Consider the following 23,894-nt stretch of genomic DNA (forward strand, 5'->3'; position numbering starts at 1 on the left):
ATTCCAGTCTGACACTCTGCTTGCTGCAATTCTCTACTTGTGCAAGAGTCTCTCACCCAGCCGCTACCAAAGCGCACATACTTCTAAACAGCAGAAAGGCAAGAAAAAATGTCCTGTGTAGATAAAGGGAAAAGTTTAGGTAGAGATTGAAACCAACTGGTCATCCTTCAAATGTAGAAATCCAGGGAGCGGGAAGCCTGGAAGAGAACTGGTAAATCCATTGCACTGCCTGAGAGTAACAGAAGAGAAGAGGAGCACATTTAGTATCACAGAGCTAGCTCAGTTCTTTGTATGTCGTGGTTAGCTGTAAAGATGAAAAAAAATCAGTGCTTTCAACATGACTTTTTACAATTAAATCATTCAGAAACCTCAAAGTAGGCCACCTGAACTGTATAGCATATCTCAAAAATTAATACATAATTGGCTCCTCAGTTAATACAAATATAAAATACGCCTTTCAAATCCATTGCAAATGGTTGCACCCGTTCAACTGAGGAGGAATTGGGGAGGAAGGAAAAAAATCACCTGTGGAGCAACAAGCCTTACCAGAACCAATGGAAGTATTAGGCAAAGAAGTAAATCAATAAAACAAACCATCATGCGACCTAAAAGGGACCAATAATATATTGTGTTCATTTAAGCAGTTCAGGATTAAATAAAGATTAATCAGCATGATTTTTCTTAATAAAAGTCACAAGTTTCTACCCATATATATATATTTATATAATTTTTTTTTAACCATATCAACAAGATATTGCATAAAAGGTAGTGTGTTGAGATAATCTATGAAAGGGGGTTTGGTTAAGTCTATATAAAGGTCTTCACAAAAAAATATTGAAAAGTACTCGTAAAGTATAGATGAGGGAAGAACTTGATCCAGTCAAGCATCCATCTAGCAAGGAAAAACAAAAAGTACAAAAAATGGACAGTTTCAAAAATCTCAAAGGTTAATAATGAGATATGCCTGAGGTGCCTGTATGTAGACTGCTTTGGTATGTTTAGCGATTAGCAGAGTGATGAAGAGAATACTTAGGTGTCAAATATTACAGCAGAGACAATGTTATTTGGGACAAACTAGAAAAGTCTATGTATGAGAGGCTTCAGCGTGACTATGCAGAGCTTGGTGAACATCCAGAAAAATGGTTGGCGAAATTCCCCATCAGCAAATATATTTTAGGCAATGCAAATGAGACATTAATTTAAACTCTTCATTCACATTGCTGGGTTTTTAATTAACCCAGGAAAAATTCCTGGGGATTGCTGTGGGCTACTCACTGAAATCTCTGTTCAAAGTGCAAGGGCAGTCTAAAAAGTAAATATGGATGAGGATGTACAGAGACTGAAACAGAAAAATGAAAATGTTCTAATGCTATTTCTAGAAATCAGTGTTTTGCCCCCTGCCATGGGGCATGTTTCCCAGTGCTGGTCACAATTTTTGAAATCAGCAATGGCAGAGATTAAAAGGGTTTATAAGCAAGCGATGGACACACTTAAAGTGATACATATGAAAGTACTCTCTATGGAGTTCTGCAGACCATTTAGTTTACGAGCTAGACATATAAAAAATTCACTGAAGTGATATATACACACTGCAATATGAATGTATAAAGAAGGCATTTCTACTTTATCCATTGCATCAATAAAATCCTATTTAAAAATAATACCTTAAAGGTAAAAAATTTAAAATTAATAAAACAGAAACCTTTTATGTACTACAAAATTTAGAAGTGACATATTATTGAGGGTTTTTTTTAATTTACATATTATGTGAGAGCAAGTGCTTAGTAGAGTACAACACCCAGACACTTATCTGAATAATAAGAATAAAGCTATATAGGAATTAAATGGTTATATACCTTTCTTCTTCATGACATGAACCCAGGTCTAACGAAGTAAAAAAAGAAAATTTTGCAATGGAAAACATACTGATCGACCTGGGACTTCTTGGTATCTTCTTCAGAAGCAGCCACTACATATCGCAGTCTATGACACAGCATCAGGCTAGATGAATCAGATCTGATAAGGCAATCTTTATATCTTCAAATGAGGTGGGTTCTGGATACACTGAAATTCCTGAGCTTTTGTTACTGACTTCAGTTAGAGTAAGGCTTCATCCCAAGTTTTTCTACTAATAAAATTACAAGGGGAGAGATCCTTTCTTAATCCCAGTATCTTAAAAACCCAGCATCTCCCTGTGCCCACGACTAGCTCACTAACATATTGCTACATGCGACCAAGTCGGCCCGAGCAGGCAAAGGTTTCCAAGACCGTAGTTCCCAGGACAGCTCTGGGTAACACCAGCCACCGGCGCCCCAGGCAGACACAAAAGCTGTTGGCGGATTCTGCCTTCAGTCTGGAGATGGTGCCTGACGGCCCGGCGGCTCTGAGCCGGCCACAGCCAGCTCGCATGTGCTGGCCACCAAACACAGCTATAGCTCAACTGTGAGACACAGCTGAGCACTTGTTTGTCTCCTTCTCAGACAGCCACCAATATCTGACCTGTGCAGCCCTTAAGCGGGCTTGTGATAATGCCCGGAAGGCTGCTCTCCCTTGTCCAATATTATGGCACCTCTATATTTTATGCGATTTTTATTGCTAGCATTCTGGTCTTTGAGGTTTGAGACGTGTACTGCTCGACAGGTTGTAGGTGGGAGTACCTAGGACAGTGCCATATACAGTACTGCAGAAAGGAGTAACAGCAGCTTTTGACTTAACATAGAGCAGGGCAAGGTGCAGATCCACATACGTTTACATATATCCCCATTTTCTCTCCCCTATAAAAACCAAGCTGATTCAAGAAGAAAACTGCAGCATTCTCTTAGGATGCTCCCAAGGCCAAGCAGAATACCACTGAGGACCGCTTCAAAGATCTGTGCTTCATGCCCAAAACCAAGCTTAAATTACCCCATGTGAGCCTGCTGGTAGCTGTTACATTATTTAAGAGCCTTGCCTGTTCCTACTGCAAATGAACTGCATGCATATACACATGCACTACATATATAATATACGTATGGAGTGTGTATACACACACACATAAAAATAGCTTGTGTATGCATTTCTCTGCATATACACATGCATACCTAGATATACTGCACAAATTTAATTCTGTGAGCATTTTTAGGGTACAGTTTCAGATAAAAGACAGGAATATACCCAATAAGATAGCACGGCACTTCAACGTCTGGTTGATATAAATGCACTGAAATAAATTTTTCGTAAGAACCTTAGTCCATGTAGTATTTTACTACTTAAAAAGACATTTGTTCTTTTCCAGTTCTGCTGCCATATTAACCATTTTGGGTATTGATTATCTCTGTATGAATGCATGAATGTAATGGCACAGAAAACTATTTTGTTGTCCTTATAAACTCTCCTTGGCTAAGTATTTCTTTCATCTTCAACTGATATTAACGTACAGCTACCAAAATAAATTCCATAATGATGAATACAGAATTTGCCCCTTGGAGCTGCTTTGAAGAACAAATAGAAACCAGAAACCAGTACTGAGTGACTGTGGACTGTGATTGTTTAGGTTTGTAAATTTCATTTAAATAATTCTCATAATCTTATTAATAAACCCCTCAACTGTGGGGGTACATGAGATGACAAAGCATATGAAGGAGTTACTGTAAGTCAGCTGCTTAGGATCAGCCTAAAGGAGATGCCTCTATTTTGCTGGTATTTTGTCATGAGTATCCCCAGTGCATATAGCTAACTTCTAGTCCTCACATAGGGTTTTCCATGCACAAATAGAGATACATATCTTCTTTTAATATCTTTGTGAATGGCCTTTTATGGCTTTTTTTCTAACCTGGATAACAGTCACCATGTATAGTTTATTTTATACATGCACTATAAAGTATATGCATTTTTAATGCAAAAAATGTCTATACTGTCCTCTCATCTATGGGCTCTGTGCTTATGAGAACGTATGTACAAATCTGGGAGAAAGGAAGTTATTTCCGCTGCCTCATCAAAATTACTAATCATCTAAGACAGTACCTCAGGCTGCAGTATTTAGATCTAAATATGGTAGTTAACTTCCACTGACCTGAGGCAAGGGTTGCGCAACTTATCTTATTCGATTTTGGAAAAAAATCTAGTCAACATGTCAGCACTATACACACATTAAATTATATTTTCAGATGCATCTCAGTAAGACATCAAAGCACCTGCCTTCTATATTTACTTAGGAATCGTAGTACAATTTTTCTAATAAATCATGCTAACTTAGTACTTCATGTCATTCTCAGCCACCGGTTATGCCAGTTTTCTAACTTGTAACTTTCTGATCACCTTTTTTAATGTTTCATTGATTTTCATGTAGAGTTTTAAATTACTTTGCTATTTAATTTTCTACAATTAATTACTGGTGTTTTGAGAAATATCTACTTTATATGACTTCTGATCTGGATCTTGAGCTAGCTATTGAGGAAAAACCGACAACAACAAAACCTACCTAGAAGGGCATCCACATCTCATCAGCCATAATGTGAGATTTTACCACCGTCTAGTACAGTGAGCTTTTACTTGATCTTGTAATCAGCAGGTAATACCTTCATCCGTTCACAAAACTGGATTATTTTTGTAACTAATGTGTGGTAAAGAAATACTCTTTGCAAAATATTAAGGAGAAAAAACCTCCACATCTCTACCCACAGTCTAGATGAAAAATCGCAGTGGTTCAATTTGCAGGGCCACATCAGAAGGGGACCACGAGAGGGCACTGCTTTCCTTTTTACGGAAACGAAACACACAGTGGACAAAATACTGATGTGCAATGCTAATTTAGATATATTTTGAGCAGACTGAACACAGTTCTTTTTATTCCTGCATTACTTATGTTTTCTCTAAAAAGAAAGCAAGCAGTGGCCAAGATCAATGCATTAATAAACTGAAATAGGTGTGCGTCATTGCTAGTCTGTAACCTTAAAAATATGCCTAGAATTTAAAATTAAATATAAAGCCCTATTCATACTTTCTACCCACTAATTTGAAAAATGGTATTTACTAATTATTAATTAACTATTTCAAACAAAATATATGGCATCAGCCTTGCCATACTTAAGTTATACTTAAGATATATTTTCAATATATTGTTTAGCTTCTATTTTTAATTGTTTTGATCAATAAATGGCAATAATACTACTAAGAATAGGATAAATATTAATAAAAATCTGACTAGTTTTTCTAGATTTTTAATATACTTTTGAACTTCACCGCCGATGAATTTCATGTAAAGAGGAAGTTCTGCCTTTTTAATATATGCTCATGAACACCAGTGTGCTTTTGGGTTATCTACAAATTATGGAAGTTACACCAGGGGTCTGACAGATAGCTGGGGATCTAATTTCCTCACTTGTCTCAAGAATGAACAATCGGTGAAGTTAATCAACAGTTTAACAACCGTGAGTAATATATGAGTCTGAACAGAAAGATATATAATTTGAGTTCCAAAGAAACTGCAGCATTAGGGTTCCTAGAGAGAGGCAGCTCAGTAGGAGCCATACATTGCTGGGGGCCGGTCTGGATGTGAGTTATCTGCAGCCTTGTTGACGACTAAGAGCAGGGGCCTAATCTGATAAATCACACACGGGTTTCTGAATGAGGTACACAGTCCTTCGTGCTGGAGGTGGGCGAGCTTCCCCACTGGCCTCAAACTGTGGGCAGGAATTTAGGTGGTTCGGTACCCACCCAAAGGACCCAGCAAAACTGGTGAAATCAAGAAGCCACTTAATCATTTCCAGTATCATACTAGACTGAGATGTAACGGCCTTATTCAGTACCAGTGAAAAGCCTACAACAAATTTCAGTAGGGTCAGTTTAGGGCCTACTTACTACCATTTGAAAAATAAATGTACGCTTAATATATCCAAAAACATTCTTACTCATAAAATGTTGTCCATCCTGTTTCATCACTCTTCGTTGCTAAGAGACCACTGTTTCCGTTATATGTCATTAATCCGAGCTCCAGGGTCTGTGTTGAGACTAGCTTGAGTCCACCATTAGTGCCAACAGCCAGCGTGACAATCTGATTATCCGGCATCAGTAAATGGCGGGGCATCCCACTGGCATCCCGACGGACCTTCAAGGAGTTGCCATTGTTGTCCATCACCTCCGTGACATCGTTATCGCTGCTATAGGTGAAATTGTACAAGTACTCCCCGGTAACAAGGCTGAGAGTGTACTGGTGAATCCCATCAGCATTGAAGACATACAGCTCCTGTTCTCCTGGAGATGCAGCTTCATATTGGTTAAAAGAATTAAGAATGGGCCTGTTTTTACTGACAGCCCTAATGCGGATATTTCCAAGATCAGCTATGTAGATGGTACCATCTGGGGCCACAGCTAAGGAAGATGGTGAATTTAAGATGGCATCAGTGGCATACCCATCATCCCCAGAATAGCAATTACAGTTGACATCATTTTTGCAATCACAGTCTGAAGCTGCCCCTGCAAGAAGGCATATTTCTCCATTGGTAGTTACCTGGCGTAGCCGATTAATTTTTTTTTCATCTGTCTCACTGATGTAAAGAACTCCTGTGTGTGAGATGGCAATGGCACTGGCTGATTCAAGTGCAGAATGAATAGCCAGTTTGCTAAGAGAGTAGTCTATACCAGGAACCTGGCAGTGCATGGGGCGTCCAGCAATAATGCTAACTTGATGATTTTCTGTGATCCGTAAAATAACATTGTTCTCTAGGACATAAAGTGAGTTGTCCATGGGATTGACAGCGAGATCAGTAGGCCACTCCAGCCGTACCTATGAGTTGCACAAATTATTACTGTAAAACTCATAACTGAAAAGTACACTTCTAGTGTTTAAAATTCCATGTGTAACAACAGCAAGTTAGTGAGGGGTTTATCCGCGTAAATCATGAAACCAAGTCATGAACGGCAACTATTTCAAACAATGATTTTGTTTTTCGGAAATATTAAAGCTACGTGCAGTGGTAACTTTGGCTAATTGTGTTTCTGTGCAAAGAACGAATGCTACATTGTGGAAGCTCTACAATAATTACAGAAAAACAGGCAATTAAGACAATAACTCCCATTATCTCAACCTTATTTCTCTATAGTTGCATAAATAACCTGTGTTAGCCACAGTAAAAGGATGGTTCACTCATTCCAGTAATGAATCAAATATGCTATCATCTTGTGCTGCATAATGCATTTCTTAAGTGGCCAGGCAGTCATCCAAATAGATGCCCATCTCTTCTAAGACAGAGAAGAAAATAAATGCAGTAAGAGTCTACCTGGGTGACATCCATGCTGGAATCACAGCTGAGAGGTCGAACAGCAGTTAGGTCATTGGAGCCCAGCAGGGTTGATATAATTCCATTCTGATCCACTTTTCTAATCATAGTGGCATCAACAAAATACATGAGTCCATACTTATCCACCGCAATTCCTGCAGATATAAAAACCAGGCATCAGTGAAGCAGTGAGGCTCCTAGCTTCAAGGCAGGCTTCATCTTATTAACAAGTTTACAAGACGGTGACGTTTGTTCACTTCCCCTGTGTTCTTTCCTCCCTTCCAACCTGAGCACAGGTCCTGGAACCCTCCAGGTACCTGTAGTTCTGCTGAATAAATGGCATCAAGCAGGTTTATCCTTTGGGGCTTTAAAGAAAAGAAAACCACAGAAATCCCCCAAACATGCCAAAGAGCCAGCAGACTGCATCAGCTTATTTCTAAAGTCAAACTCTGTATGATATATTGCATAACCCCATAAAAAAAATTATCTCCTAAGTTTTAATCTCAGAAATTTGAGGCGTTGCTTTCTTCATCTGAAGGATCTAATGAGGATGAAGAATTTTTAGAAATATTTTAAAACTGCTTGAAAAATTTTGAAAAATTAAGAGGACATTATATTCTTTCAGGATGTTTTTTAATTCTTTGACCTGTTGCAGTAAGGAATATGGGAAGAACATCTGGTGTTTCCAGATGAAGACACAGAGGTTTCCAGCCTAGAAAAAAAGGAAAGGTTCAATGCCTGTCACATTGGGAGTCCTTAGAGGGGAAAGGCAGAGAATGAAAGGGTGCTCCCTTGGAGGAACAGAAGGATGCTGCTGCCTGTTGTGATGGAGGGCAGGCTTTTTCTCACTTGCCTTTCCTGCTTTGATTTGGCACACTGCCTTGTCCATTTCTTGGGCTGAAAATAAAATATTGATCTAAAAATTTTGTCTTCAAATGGTTGCAGTGCTCATCCTATTGGGCAGTGAGAGAAGATACAGCTTTATCTTCTTGACTTCTATGTAGAGGCTTAACTTAAAACATGCCAGCAGTTCTGTCCTGTTAATATACTCTGTACGTATTAACTGAAACTATCACCTATACAAAGAAACAGGACCTTTCATTTTTATTTGCTTTTACGATCATCTAGTTATTCTCAACCATTGAAATAAAACCCAAAGATGTTTGAAACACCTGGCAATACACCTGATTAATTCATCCTTACAATTAAGATGAGACAATGGGGAAAAAAAAAAAATCTTAAAAAGAAACACATCCCCAAATCTCTACATCATCTTGAAAACTTTTTGTTAAAAATTAGAAACTGGAAAGGGCAAAAATCCCTTTATTTTTCCTCTGCCTCTGAAGAAAAAGGGGATACATAGAATAAAACCTCAGAAAAAAGCCACAGCAGGCAGTTTTTCTCCCCAAAGACTGTATCTCAAACAGTAATTTGTTTCCCAGTTTACATGCTTGCTTCTTGGAGTGAGCGGTACCCTGCTAATTTGTGTTCTGTTCTCCTTCTGCAGCGTTCAGTGTTGGGGTAATAAAGTTTGCTTTAACTAAACAAAGCACGAGCACTTGCCAATCCACTGTAATTAAAGCCCAGAATAAAAATTACTGAGCAAGGAGTGATTTAATTGCCAGATAATTATTTCCACATCCAGCCTAGCTTCACACAGTCATTTTCTCCAGCTTCTTTTCCTACTTTACCTCGAGGGCTCATTAGGGTTGCGTCCACTGCCTTCCCTCCATCCCCACATCTGGCTTCGTCAAAGGGCAGGCATTGCTCTCCAGTCCCTGCTACTACTTCAGAGTTACCAGCTAGGTCTTTCGTGCCAGTCAGGGACTTGACTTTGTATATCCGCCGACTGTTGGTGTCCGATACGTACAGCGAGCCTGAAACAGGGTCCACGGCCAGATAGTATTTATGAGCAGGATTGTTGCTTTAGAGAAAAAGAAAGCATAAAACAGAAAGAGCTGAGCAGTCTAGAAACTTCACAGGCTTTCAGAGCTTGGAGACTCATCAGGCACAGAGAGATCTGGAAAGAAAGTCCGACACCTTCATAGAGAGGTGGGGTCTGAAGGACTACCATCTGGGGACCTAACTTGATTAGGGCCTGGTCAGTGTTTCAGAAGGATTGTCATTTTAAATCTCATTCATCCTGCTACACCAAACCTTGCACAGCAGAGTCCAATAAGCCAAAGCTCCACAGCAGACTTTCCTCTTGATCTCTTTAGCCCTTTAGATCTGCTCCAGGCCAGTTCTCCTTGGCGTATCTCTATCTGTTGCCCCCCCTGCCCACCACCTTGTTCAACTTCCCTTGAAAGCAGAAATCATAGGAGTAAGATCAAAGAATCAGCTTCCGAGTTAGTTATATTATGCCACAAGATTTGTGAGGTCTTGTATAAATAGGAGGCAGAGGCATAACAAATTTATTCCTAAAGCAAATCTGTTCTCATTCATTCTTAGCAAGAATCTCATTTACGGCAGGTGAGGTTGGTTACATAACTAAAACCAGAGACCCCAAGTGTCTGACTTTAACTCCAAACCTTCTGTTATTGAAAAACTGGTCCTCAGTTTGTGATTAGAATGGGTGCTCATATGGAAAGCTACTTCTCTTCTGAAATATATGTTTTTTGACAGCTTGTCACATTTTGGAACTACTTTAGCAAATCATCTGTAAATTGAGAAATGTCAATCTTCGCGATATATATACATTCACACACAGAGAACTGCAGTGCAGAAATATTTTCAAAATCTTGCCTGGCTAGTTTAACTCAATTTAGTTGGATTTTAAGCATGATGTGAATTTTCCAGCCTTTGGAGCCTATGGGTGAGCGTAAATAAGGTCAATGGTGGTTTCAAAGCATAGAAGACAAATGAAGACGGGAAGAAAAAAAATGAAGGTTACTTACCAGTAACCAGAGATATTTGCCTCCAAATATCCACACTCCTAGTTTCATGCGGCAAAAGTGCCCACCTCCAAGAGTGAGGATACCCAGAGGTAAGTTATGATGGACATAAGCCACTTCTTGATCAGACTCGCTGAAACTATAACAAGGCCACTTTCGGCAGATGGATTATCAGCAACACAAAGACAACTGCCTTCATGTGGTCATGACCAGATTCGGAGGAATGAGGAGGCCCAAAAATATCACTTTCTACAGTTATCTTCCTTTATGCCAGTCTTTGACATGCCATGATTTTAGGTCAGTAACAGTTTGTTCTAAAACTGTAGAAAGTAGGAAGGAGGTTGGTTTGATCAAAATTCAGTAGGCAGAGGTAATACCATCTGCTGAAGCCTAGGAGTGTAGAAATTAGAGATGAAAAAATACAATAAACAAAAAATACTTGGCAGGTTTATTTCATGCATGGATCTCAAAGTACTTTAAAAAGATGGGTATTACACCCTTTTTACAGAGGAGGAAACTGAGGCACAGAGAGGTTAAGTGGTGTAGACAAAGTTATGCAGGGAGACTAGTGACATGCTTGAGATTAGAGCGCAATCTCTTTATTCCCCAAATTCCTCTCCTGATCTTCAGCAGCAGACTGCACGTCTTCACTAGACCCTTATCACATTCCTTCTCATCCCTCCAAAACAAAGCTTAATCTTCTTTGCCACATAGAAAAAGATTTCTTTCCACTTACAAGATTTCTCCAGTCTCTCGAGTATCTGAGCCATACAAACACCTGCACGTTTGTCATTGTTTTGAAATTCTGCTCTCTTCTTCCACCATGCTTTCCCCTGACACTGAAGAACAAACTTTGCTGTCACACTAGTGTTGTGCCATACTTCACAAATACACCCAAACTTAGCTCAAGGCTTTGCAACAGCAGCAGACAGCCAACAACTGAGTGCTGCAGCTGCAGGCTCGCCGCTGCTGCCTCCCTGCTGGGCTCCGGCCCCGGGTGCCTTTTGCCTGGCCCTTCTAAAACACGTGGCACCCCCACCTTGGCCGACTGGGGCGACCCGAGGCAGGTACAAACTGGAGCTGGGCACAGACACAGCTGCCTGCTGCCAGAGGCAGGGGCCTTGCTTGGTCTCAGTGGGGGGAGCTGCTCACAACAGTGCCCGGGGGAGCTGCTCTGCTGCCTGACACGGAGCAGCAGCCACTCCATGAGTCTGGAAGGGTCTCTCTTCTTTTCGGACATGATTTTGCCAGCCTGTGCCTGCCTTCCTGAGTGAGCACACCCCTGCTTCCCTTCTGCCCGCAGCTAGCCTCAAGTACGTCCCACTGTTACCAGGATGGGATAAGGTATGAGTCAGGGTAAAGAGCAATGGCAGAACATGGGCTTATTTCCCTCTCCTCTCCTGCAGTCATCGGTGTGTCCATGGAGCTCACCCTGCCTTTCTCCTCTGGAATGTCCCTCAGGGCTGTTTTGCCAGGGAGTCAGTCATGAGCTTTTGTTCCAGATCCGGGAGCAACTCACTGGAGCTGCAGACCTGCTGCATACCCCTTTGCTCTTTCCTGAGCTCCCTAAGGGAACAGATAGTGGAAGACTCTCCATGTAAAATATTTGAGGGACTCTGGCAGAAAATGACTGGTGGAAGGTGACATGCACTCACCGTGTCCACAAAGAAACTACGAGATTATTACCTCAAACAGGGATGTACTTTATAAATGAGTAGTAAATATTTCTCAAACTGGCATCTGAGCAATTAAAGACCTCTGCCTCTCTTTTCTCTGTGCCATTGTAATCTTTTATTCGAATTATAGGAAGCCAAGGAATGTACCTTGTTTTAAAAGATTTTCCATAACATTTGCTATTGATCAGAGGCCTCTGCCAATAATGTCTCTGCCTCTAGCCCTCCCCGGTGAATGCAGCAGTTACCACTGCGTGCAGCCTTACTCTGGTCTGTGAGGGAGCCTGGTGCCTGACAGCAAGAGCAGGCAGGATCAGCTTGTCCTCCCTATTCTTCTCGTATGTGCACCAAATTCACAACAGTGCAACAGCTTTTCTTTAAATTTAACCAAAAAGAAAAGCTGCCCAGAACAAATCTCTAAGCACCTGAAAAATTAACTAAGCTTAGTTAATGCAAACAAGGAGCCTCCAGCATCACCAATAATCATTAGCACATTGTGAATGAATTCATCCAGATAAGAAAATTTAGTGGCATTACACTTGCTATACCAAAATATATTGTAAAGGGGAAATTATACTGTTTAGTCCAGACCATCTTTTGCATCTAACTTGCATTACAGAAATGGAAAGTATGGTTTTAAACACGTGATGCACAGGACACTATGGAATAGTTTACAACAGCTCTTCTTGTTCTTGCCCTTGATATTCTCCAGGGTGAACATCCTCCCCGTCCCACGTGTGGCATGGAAGAAGGTACAAGCGTTTCCTGTGCTGCTGCCATCCAGAAGGCCTAGTGCTCAGGTGAGACGATAAAAAGTCTTTTCTCCTAACGTCCAGAAAGGTTATGCCTCCCTCACGAATCTTACAGTGACTGCATCTAGTGGTTGCATACAACCAGCCCCACAGGTTGACTGACTGTTAAATGTATTTAATGGAAGAAAATAGAAACTAAATTATGAAAAAGGACAGAGGGTTCAGAAAATCATTAATGACTGGAAAATGAGTTTTTGACCTATTTGCAGTCATTAGTGCTTTTGTGAACCTTTCTGGCATTTGTAAAACTGCTGTTGTAGTTTACCTCAACCATTTAGACCAATTATAGACAGCAGGGAGAAGTGTTTATATAGAAGTTAGCTTGGGGTTCATTATACTTGCATTCTACTAGAAATTTCTAATTACTGTCAGAACTTATTTGGTTGCTTTTTGACTGCATTTCATAATTGCTAACGCTTATCATATTCATAACACACAATTAGCACATAAAAATGTTTCTATATATGGTACATGAAGAACATAACATTACACAAGAAGCACAACACAAAAGGCAAACACAATGAAGCAAACAAACCATATCAAATTATATGGGAAAGAGCTCGTGTCTTACCTATGTTTAAACTCTTTATTTCTTTATAGAAAGGGAACAGAAGAAAAAAGAACAAACAGTTAGCTGAAGAATAGATGGTAAAGCAAACATAGTATTTGTTTTATTTTACAAAAGGACACAGGAGAAGATATCTCTTTTCAGCACTAGCCTTAGCTTGGTTTACGGATGAAGACTGACTGGGAGTGAGAGAGCTGCAAGCTAGTTCTCTAGTAGGATACCCCTGCCCCCACCCCCCACCCCCCATATACTTTACAGGAAACTTTCTGGACCATTGAAAGAGTTTGGACATGGAAATATGTGTAGCTGGTGGGCTAGGAGCGGGAAAAACTGGCAGTTTTCTGAATACAGAACTGGGAAGGGGGAAGCACTGGGCTTAGGATATCGTCCGCCAGTTGGAGGCAACCTCTTTAATCACAACAGTTTTCCCACAGGCTATTTCTAAACAAATTTCTACTACACAGTTTATTTTCCTCTCCTCCCAGTCTCTAAAATAATTGCTTAAAGCAAGTTTGGATGCTACTTGGTATCTGTTTAAGCCTATGAAAGCAAATCTTAAAGTAAAAAAAAAAAACCCTAAGTGAGCAGTAAGATACTGTACAATGGGAGATACATAGCATTAATTGATCCCTAGTTTACTGTCTAGACACAAAGTCAAAGGAAAAGTGTCCTCTACTTCCCAGAAGTAAATTAATACATCCTCCACACCACAGTGTTTCACTGTGTTTATGTCATTTCCATTTAAGAATATCCACGGAATGAAACAAAGAGGTGCACGACTCCTGAGCTGCAGCACTCAATGCACAGCCCCAAACTTGCAATACCAATGTTAACTGTGACGTGCAACACTCTTGAGTCAAAATTCCTACTAGCCACTCAGATCAGGCACCTTCATAAAGGACAGTGCAAAGCAAATACACACACTAGGATATTCTGACTTACAAAGTTACTCAAGATTTATATTGGCTTATGTAAAACCAAAATTACATCTGTTGTGAAATCTAAATAAAGTGATGTATTTGGTTTGTAATACTTGTGGACATACTATTTGCAATGTTATTCAAGCTACTTGATACTAGCTGAAGATTCTGCTGTCGTTCATACTTAAATGACTCAAATCTTCAAACTCTTACCCGTGTAACTCATACAGATTAAGATGTCCACTGAATCACAATTACTGCTACAGATGATGTTTTCTGGAATGGACCTTAATTCCCTTTAGAGGAACAGGGGGCAAAAGACATCACTGCAAGTCCTAAAAATCTGTGTGTCAAGTCACTTGCAGCTGTCCAACAGCACTCAAAATACAATAGCTTTATTGTTCATTGCTAATAGTTATAACAGAAGCTAAAGAAACTACGCTATGGAAAACAGACTTTCATAAAAGAAAAGAGAAAGTGGACAAAAGCAGATTAAGAAGTCCATCTTCTGTTTCTTTACTGATGTCCTTTCCCATTTTCCCTCACGTGCTAAAAAGCAAGTACTCAGACTAATACTGTTGTAAACTTGGAGACAACATTTTCAAATATCAGGTGTCCTAGGAAACTTTGTCACTGGCTGATATTAGGAAGTGAGGCGCATATAAATGCCTTATATTAAGTATCCTAATTTGAAAATGTTTCTCTTCATCTATACAGCTGTAGTCCTACTTACTAGAAAGCCAAATGGAACTGAACAAATTAGAAAAAAAAAATCAGCATATTCTATATAATGCAGAGTTATAGTATATATTCATGTAAATATTTATAGCAGGTCACACATCCATCCCAGCTACCTCTGTGGTTTATACTGAGCTGCTTGCACAAAGCACTGGATGATCTATGACTTTTTTTTTTTTTAAATATAATGAGGCAGCCTGATGGTGTATGAGGTAGGTGTCAGAGAGTGATTTCAGAGTAGAATTGGCCTGAATTGGATCTCTTTTCTCTTACATAAAATCAGAATTCACAATAGTGACATCAACAGAATGACATGAATGGAAGAGAGGTGTAAAATAGAGCTAGGCCTCCTATTCTCTAACAGTACAATCTTTTTGCACTTTTCCCCACTAATTAAAAACTAAAAGTCCAGTGGAAGCAGAGGAATTGGTTATTGGCCGTATCATTAAAAAGAAGGCTAATGACCTAAATTCACTCAGTGTGCTTTGCAGCTCTATCTCATTTACAAGAGCACTAATACTATTGCCTGAGTGGGCTGCAGAAGTATCAGACGACAGCCAATGCAAGCTATTTTTCCTCACTTTTTCTGCAAATACTCCACAGTGCTGTAACTATAAGGTCCAGTTACATGAGTTACGGTTTGAAGCAATAGCTCTTACCTCTCCTAGAAGAATGAAAAAAGGAGATGGAACAGAAATGGGTGAAGTGGTATACTCTACACTCATGTCTTCCCTATTAAGTGACCAAATCTTAATATTGGGGGGGGGGGGGGGGGGCACGGGACAGGGGGACAGAGATACGATCTTAAAAAGAGTTCTGATGATGCAAAGTGACTCTGTATGTCAATCTTAACTGCACTTGTCAACCTACAGCAATAGACTTACGAGTATGGGAAAGAAGTGGGAAAGTGGCTCTCAAAACCCCTGACAGGAAAACCTTCCTTCTAACCTCGTAAGACTGTTCTACCTTTGCTTATCACTGTGGCTCAATACCTAAGGGCAGTCAATTCTGTAGTTCTCAAACAAAACTAAATGATGTATAGTACTGAGGGGAGATTGTATCAAATGATCACCAACAAGACAGAAGAAGATTGACTGTACTTTTTCTACAAGTTGGTTTGTACTCTTTAGTCCTTCTCTATAGTCGGTTGCTCTGATAAGCTACAGGCTTTGAACTATGCATTTCTGTGCCCCATTTCTCCACTGGAATTTAAATAGGTTGAAAGTGACAATGTTTTACAAAATTATAAAAAGTAATGATAAAGGCTGATTTGAGCACAGGCTACAGAAATGAAGTGCTAAGATTAACACCTTACCTCAGCTCCAATATACTAGTAACATTCCTGGATGGGAAGATACGCCGAATATAGTTAAAATCTCCAACAAAGAGACTTCCATCAATACCCACTGCCAGCGCTACAGGGGCCAAAAGCTTATTTCCTTCTGCCAGACCATTGCAGCTAGGACAAGATATGCTTCTTCGGCGCCCATTCCCCATAATGCTGGTTATCACAGCCGGCTGCTGAGTTAGAAACTGATTTTCTCCATTGCCTTTGTGCAATATACCTAATAACGAAGAGGAGAAGAAGTGGTTATTACTGTCATTCATTGCAGGGGACTTCAGGTAGTTCTCTTTTCAACAGCTGCTGTTAAGGACTGTACACTGAAATGACTCCAGCATTTGTTTCTTCAGTGATGCAAAAAGAGTGAAAGACCTTTGCAGTAGTAAAAATAAAGGTGTAATGAAGATTCTCTGTTAAAAAACACACACATACACAACCACAGACCCAAACCTAAACCCAGAATCCTTTGGTATTCATCATGAAAGAAAACACTGCCATAGCAACTCTCTGGCCTGGCACAATGGTTTAGACTGTCTTATTAACTGGGAAGTGAGAAGGCAAACAGCGGAGAAGACGTGTTCCTCATTTGTGTCCCTGGATCCTCTCACTCAAGTTTCCTATGTTACGTTTTGTTTGGAATTTTGTGCCAACCTTACTGTTCTCTTTCCACCTCTCAGTCTTTCACACTTTTTTCATGGAAAATGAAAAATGAGAAATGGAGGTGCCAGAGAAGACGACAGCAGAGCAAATGAAAAGAAAGGAGAAAGACGAAACTCCTAGAAGGGCTGCTAAGGATCAATGATGAAAGGCAAGAGGGAAGCTAGCGGTAAGGATCTTTATTAGGCTTCAAGAAATGCCTTTAAGATAGGAATTCTTTTCAAAATATTTGTTCAAAGAGCAGACTCCTGCTCCAAGAAGGGAGTGGATTCTCTGACAGGGCGACCATTTTCAATGTCATCAAAGATTGTAGAAATCTGGCTGGAAACTTTTAGCCTCATGTTCTTTTGGAAATGCAGTTGTATGATCCTAACGTAACTGGCTCCCCACTGGTGACAACAGCGAATATCATGCACTATCCAAATGGCTATCTCAACAGCGTTTGATCCACTGCACAGCACTTTAAGTGTGTTCAAATAGCCTGATCTTGCCTATTCTGAACACTACTTCAGATTTCTTGGGCAACAATATACTTTGCAATTTGTTAACGCGAGGATCAGCAGGAAAGCCGTAGAAAACACTTTACAGGGATCAAATGAAATATATGCTAAGCATTCAGCTCCCTAAGAGTCTCTGGTAAAATATGAAGACCAGGAACATTCAGCTTAGGATATGTAAACACAAAGAGAAGTGAGGAAATAACAAACAGGTGACAAAAGAAAAAGACAAATAAGACTCAGTATCTCATCACAGACTCATACTCCTTTTAAGCCCCATCTCAGAGGAAAAAAGGTCAAACAAAAGGAACCTGGAACGGGTGTGGTTAACATCAGGAAAACAGGGAAGGAAGACAGAAAGACATTAGAGGGGAATAAATGAACAACAGAATAGAGGATAAAGATTTGGACTTTAAGAAATTCATGTTGTGCAGAACAATAAAAAATTTGTTGAAATTCTACAAAAATTTTCTGACAACTGACGCATATCCCATACCTTACTGAGCTAAAGATGAAACAAAAAGAGTGGAGAAATTGCATTTTTTAAAGTGTAAATATAATGCAAATAAAAAGCGTTCACAGACAAAACTCCATATAGCACAGAAAACACATGGAATTAACTAACTCACCACTCTTGACATTAAGTACGTGATGTTTATCCAAAGACCATCCTCCTAAATTTGAAGGATCTAGTTCAAATCCTTGCAGCAGTGCTGTCCTCTTCTCCCATAAAATGAGACTGGGGCAAGTCTCATATTCAAAACCCACAGAAACTGAAATAAAATAAAATCAAATCTAATATACTTGCTGAACAAACACTGAATTAAACATCCCGAGCACATTCAAATCATTCAGCATTCCAGTTCCCCAGCTGCCTCAAGAAGATGGAGTGATTATATTCCTCTCTTTTATTCTACAACATTAAATTTGGATCTTTGACTAGACACACATTTGAAACTTCATTCACATGTACTCTGCAGGGATCTGATCGCTTCTCTTTGAATAGCTGGCATTGGGAAGTCACTGGTTTGGTGAGAGTGAGAAATATAATTTTAAAAATATAATAAAATTATTCTATCAGATAACAGGACAAGATCAAACTCTTAATTTGCCAGATGTTCACAGCATTTATTTAGCGTGTTCATTTTACATACCATATACCAAGGAACAGTGAAAACTTTGTGTGCTTTTAAGCACACATGCACTGTAAGCATTACTCAGGAAAGCAATATCCTATGCAATAATGTAAGAAAGAAAAGCTATAGCAAAGAAGATTTTAGAAAATATAGAAAAAAAGTAAGATTTTTAAAATAAGTTTTTCTTGCCACACTGGCACAGCTCTGATGCCCATTTTTAGCACTGTTGTATCAAAATCATTCTGATACTCAAATGAAAATGAAAATGTAAAAATATTATGATGATCACACTTTTTCCCACCCACTAGAACCAAGTGAACTAAAAATAGCTATAGAACTACAAGACTGAACAGCATTAGAAAAACACCATTTTCATTTCAAATGTATTATACCACAAGAGGCTATAACAAGGGCATGCATGAAAATCCAAATGCACTGAAGAATGCCAGCCAGTCCAGCCTGAGGTTCATTCGTTAACTGAAAGAAAAAACCATAGCGATGGACTAGGTTTCACCTAAGTTCCTGTGGCCAGTTTTTCCCATTGTCTGGTCTAAACCTTCTAAGTCAGCTACTGATCAGGAAACACAGGCATGTTGATGGAGTTTAGACCCTCTGAATGTGATCTTTAATGTGTAAAAGAAACAGAATACAAAGATAAATTGTGTCAGGAAGACAAGAACTGTTTAGTCTATATTTGCTTTTCCGTAAGAAATCTTTGCGGTTTTCTTACTAAGAATTACAGGTGTTATTTGGAAAGTTTTGGAGCTGGTATATGCTGACTTACCTACAGCATCTGACAACCCATAAACCTTCTGACCATATGCATCTGTTTTGTCCCAGATAAATGTATATGCCAAGTTGGGAGATGCCTGAAATGATTTTTGAAACAAATGCCCTTCCACTGCTACCATCAAATGAACTTTGATTAGATTCAGCGGCACAAGTGACTGAGTCATGGTGATCTTAAGTAAGGATTTGTATCCAGCAGTACGGGAACTCAGGTAGGTGAGCTTTATACTAGAGCCAGGGATCTCAATTTCTTCATGAAGAACCTGAAGAGGAAAAAGATCAAACGTTTTACATTAGTGCTTTGTTATTTTTTTAGAATAATATCGCATTGCGTATTCTGATGAACTTATGACTTTCTGCTACTGGGAATGGTTATCCTCAAATCAGTGCAGTGATGCAGTTCAGCTGACATTTCTGGACAAATAATTATTTGGCGTCTGCGTACGCTTCTTTTTAAGAGCCCACTGCTGGCAAAAGTGCAAATAAGTACAAGTAGTTTTACTGCAAGTTACACGCAAGGGGAACATAAGAAATACAGTCACAGGAACCCGCAACTTCCACTAACAGTTAGTATAAAGTAAAGACTAACTGAATAAAGTAAGGAAACAATAGTACCAGTAGAGTTTTCCTTTGTCCTAAATAAAATACAAGAAAACAGCCTGTGGTTAGCACCACACACCAAGCCTTTGCAAAATTCTCTTGAAACACCTAAGCTGTCAACTGAAATACAGAGATATACTTGATATATTGTATGATAATGAGAAGGTGCACGGTAGTCAAAGATAAATGTGTCTGGGTGACATAAACCTAGGCTATCTCCTGCAGACCTCATTAGAAGACCTGGTATCTGTCAGAATGAATGCAATTCTACAGAGGCGTTTGCTACAGCAATTTCAGGGGACAAATGGTGACTCTGTGGTAAGTGCTCAGGTCAGCGCTAGCATCTGACCACTCATGTCTATATCCTTTTCACTCACACCGTTCCTACCTGGGTTTCTGGTACAATGGGATTCCGGCCAGGAGCATCACTGAAGAAAGTTGAAAGTGGTGATGAAATGATGACTGGGTCAGGACGGACAAAACCACTCAGATCACAGCTGGGAATGGAGTTCTCCTCTGTCTTCATCACAAGCGTGTCCATGGCATAGAAGCTATTCCATGGCAACCATACTGTCCTTTCCTGACTCATAAACGGGGCCCGTTCAAAGTGCAAGGTTAGGGATGCTCCGCCATTTGCGACCAAGTCAAACCTAGAAAAATGTAGGCTTTAGAAGGGACAAGACTGAATAATTCCAGTAATAGCATTCCTGGCTAATGAAATAGGGATATAGGTATACCTATAGCAATAGGTATATGTCCTGGTTTCAACTGGGATAGAGTTAATTTTCTTCCTAGTAGTTGGTATAGTGCTGTGTTTTGGATTTAGGATGAGAATAATGTTGATAACACAGGGATGTTTTCGTTATTGCTGAGCAGCGCTTACACCAAGTCAAGGACTTCTGCTTCTCAGCCCACCCCACCAGCGAGGAGGCTGGGGGGGCACAAGAAGCTGGGAGGGGACACAGCCGGGACAGCTGACCCCAGCTGACCTAAGGGATATCCCAGACCATAGGACGTCATGCTCAGCATATAAAGCTGGGGGGAAAGCTGGCTGGGGGGCTGCTGCTCAGGAACAGGCTGGACATCAGCAATTGTTCTTCATTTGCATCACTTGTTTTTCTTGGGTTTTATTTCTCTCTTTTTGTTATTTTCCTTTTCATTTCAATTTATTATTATTATTATTATTTTATTTCAATTATTAAACTGTTCTTATCTCCAACTACGAGTTTTCTTACTTTCATCCTTCCGATTCTCTCCCCCATCCCACCGCAGGGGGGAGTGAGCGAGCGGCTGCGTCGGGCTTAGTTGCCGGCTGGGCCTACACCAGGACAGCCTATTTTAAGCGTCATGCTTCAAATGATCAGTAATGGGATGTGAACCTCTGGCAACTAAACAACTGAAATCCAGCCAAGACAAGCAATGATTTGAAGTCACTCAGACAAACCTTGTTCCTATATAAAATTTGCATTAAATAATTAAAAAATACCCAACAAACAAACCACCACATTTATTATTACAAGTCACCTTTATATATAGAATCAGCAGAGAAGCCAAGTTCATACTGAGCTGGACACTGAATTACCCCTTTCCTAAAAGATGCTGTCCATCAAGCATAGAACGGGACATGTGGCAGTAAGAGAACAGTAATGACTAATTTTGCTGTTTGTGTTCTGCACGTAAGAATTCCTGTCCCTGGGACAATTGATCTATCATTTTTCAGAGAGGTTAGGTATTTACTCCCAACCCCCTACATAATCATAGCAGTAATGTGGAGCTGCGCAGGCATTTTGAAATCTGGCCTAAAAGAGTAAAATACTTCCAGGTTGTTCTGACAACAGAAGTACCTTTCAGTTGTTTCATCTAAATGCTGGCAATGTAACAAATTATTCAATGATTTCAATAATCTATTCAGATCTAAATATAGTTCAGCTCACCATTTACTGTAGTATTAAACCACTGAAATCAACAACATTATACTTTTACTATAACAGAAAAATATTCTGGGCAATGTAGAAATGAAACACTCCCTATAGTTCAGTTGACTCATCTTACTTATTTCAATTCAATTGTTTGTATGCAAGATCAAGATAAAATGGCAAATGTTTACAATGCATGTCACAGATATACTGTTTTAAGTTATCACAGCCAGTAAACTAGATAAACCATGACATATTGATTTTTGTTTATCTGAATTTGTGTGCATTTCAAATCAGCTGATACAAGGGGGAAAAAGCACTTTTTTGCACAGCAGGAAATTGTCTAAATATATTCAATTAGAATCTTTTGATTACATTCTACCCTGAAGAAACTCAAAAGATAGTGGATCTTCAAAAGGAAAGAGAGGCAGAAGGGAACTTTTAACAAAATATACTATTCTATAATGGTACTACTTTTTTTTTTTTTCCAGCAGTGTTAGCCTGCCTTGCATTTTAAAATAAAATATTCCTGGTCTCAGCTGGATATTACTGTAGTCCACAAATGTTTTCATAGATACAGAGCAATTTATTTGAAAGGAGCCTGCCTGCTAACACGTTATTATCAGAAATCAGCCTTTTCATATTTACTTGCAGTTAGTATTCAAAATGCCATGTGAAAAATTACTTTTGTGTTTACTTAATAGCTCTTTGCCCTGGGAGGAATGCAATGCATGATACCACATGGTTCCATTAGATCACACCATCTGTTAATCAGCAAAGATACTACATACGAAATAGGGACTCAGTGAAGCAAGCAAACTCACGTGCCATCCTGACGAGTGATGGTATAGCCGTACTTTGGATACTTGACAAATGACACATTGACCCCAACTAGAGGAGTTCCATCTGTAGTCACCACTTGGCCTCTTATCAGAGACACAAGACTGAAAAAGAAAGATAATTAAAGGTATTAAAGTTAGTTACAAAAGCAAAGTTACGTTGTTTATAAACTGAGTCGTGGAACACTTGTGCCTCATTTACTCTAAATCCAATTTACTCCAAAGATTTTTAGAACACTGAAGATACCACAGTATTGCCCAGCTCCCTCTATATACTTAAATCAAGAAACTGCTTATCTATGCAGTGAGGGCTGTGTATACAGAATGGGAGTTAGCGCTTTCCTTGTCTAATGAGGCTTTGTCTCATTGTCTAATGAGACTTTGCAGAGTAGAAAGGTACCTCACATTCAGCCAAGCCAGAACTGTGACCCTCAAGTCCCACTGAAACGATGATCGGGCACTTCTCAAAAACCTCCCCAGGTACAATAGCGTGTCTGTGGATGCCTAATACACTTGAAAAATATGATGTAATGCCATACCTCTTTTTTATACAACCAATTCTCCAAATTAAGGTTCACGTTCCTTCATCTTAGGGAGCGACTGATGTTTGTACACTGCATTTGGTCCTGATTTGTAACCCCTGCTTTTCACTTTGTCAACAGGAGAAAGGATTTGGTTTTAAGGCCAGCTTTACATACAGGCAAAATAAAGTTTTCTTAGCCAACAGGTTAAGCAACTTTGCTTAACGTAAAGGAGATGAAGATGGGTTATTCCTGTAAGAGGCACAGTCAGTCTTTTTCTCTTTTGAGAGTGCTTTGCTGCTGCTAAGTGCACAGCAGGCAGAAATTGCTGCCGCCCGCCTGGCTGCGTTCTCAGCTTCCTAAGCACTGGAAGTAGCAAGCCCCACTTCTCCGTGCTCTTCTGCTCTCCAGTATGGCCATTCTTCCTGCCCCTCTCCTCTCCCAGCTGGAGAGGAGTCTCCATCCCCTGGCTCCTTTCCCTTCCACCTTCCCTGTACCCTGAGAGAAGCAGATGGTGAGTGGGGGAAGCTGCCTGGTAAAAGGGAGATGGAAAAGGAGAAGCTCCTTCTAGATGACTTCCCTTTCTACATTGGAAACGTGAAAAAAGGAGAAGGCGATCCTGGGAAACAGGGAGAGAGTTAAATCCTGCTGCAACCCATAATCTCAGGGATCGCAAAATTGCATTTTGCTGTAGTCCTAGGTGAAAAGATTTCTATTTCAGCAGTACGTGCTTCCA

General features: G+C 39.8%; 1 protein-coding gene across 1 annotated transcript in view; it reads right to left on the minus strand.

Moving 5' to 3' along the window:
• The window catches only part of TENM2 (teneurin transmembrane protein 2), a 640,368-nt gene that overhangs the window by 16,390 nt on the left and 600,084 nt on the right, over nt 1-23,894 (minus strand). Inside the window, exons 16-24 of the mRNA XM_050905122.1 lie at nt 22,623-22,742; nt 20,271-20,532; nt 19,278-19,545; nt 17,987-18,130; nt 16,177-16,426; nt 13,207-13,227; nt 8,948-9,180; nt 7,257-7,411; nt 5,889-6,763 (exon numbers count right to left, since the gene is read on the minus strand). Of these exons, the coding sequence (XP_050761079.1) occupies nt 5,889-6,763; nt 7,257-7,411; nt 8,948-9,180; nt 13,207-13,227; nt 16,177-16,426; nt 17,987-18,130; nt 19,278-19,545; nt 20,271-20,532; nt 22,623-22,742 (2,328 nt within the window). The remainder of the gene's footprint in view (nt 1-5,888; nt 6,764-7,256; nt 7,412-8,947; nt 9,181-13,206; nt 13,228-16,176; nt 16,427-17,986; nt 18,131-19,277; nt 19,546-20,270; nt 20,533-22,622; nt 22,743-23,894) is intronic.

Source organism: Gymnogyps californianus, chromosome 14 (assembly GCF_018139145.2).
Source record: "Gymnogyps californianus isolate 813 chromosome 14, ASM1813914v2, whole genome shotgun sequence".
NCBI classification, from domain to species: domain Eukaryota; kingdom Metazoa; phylum Chordata; class Aves; order Accipitriformes; family Cathartidae; genus Gymnogyps; species Gymnogyps californianus.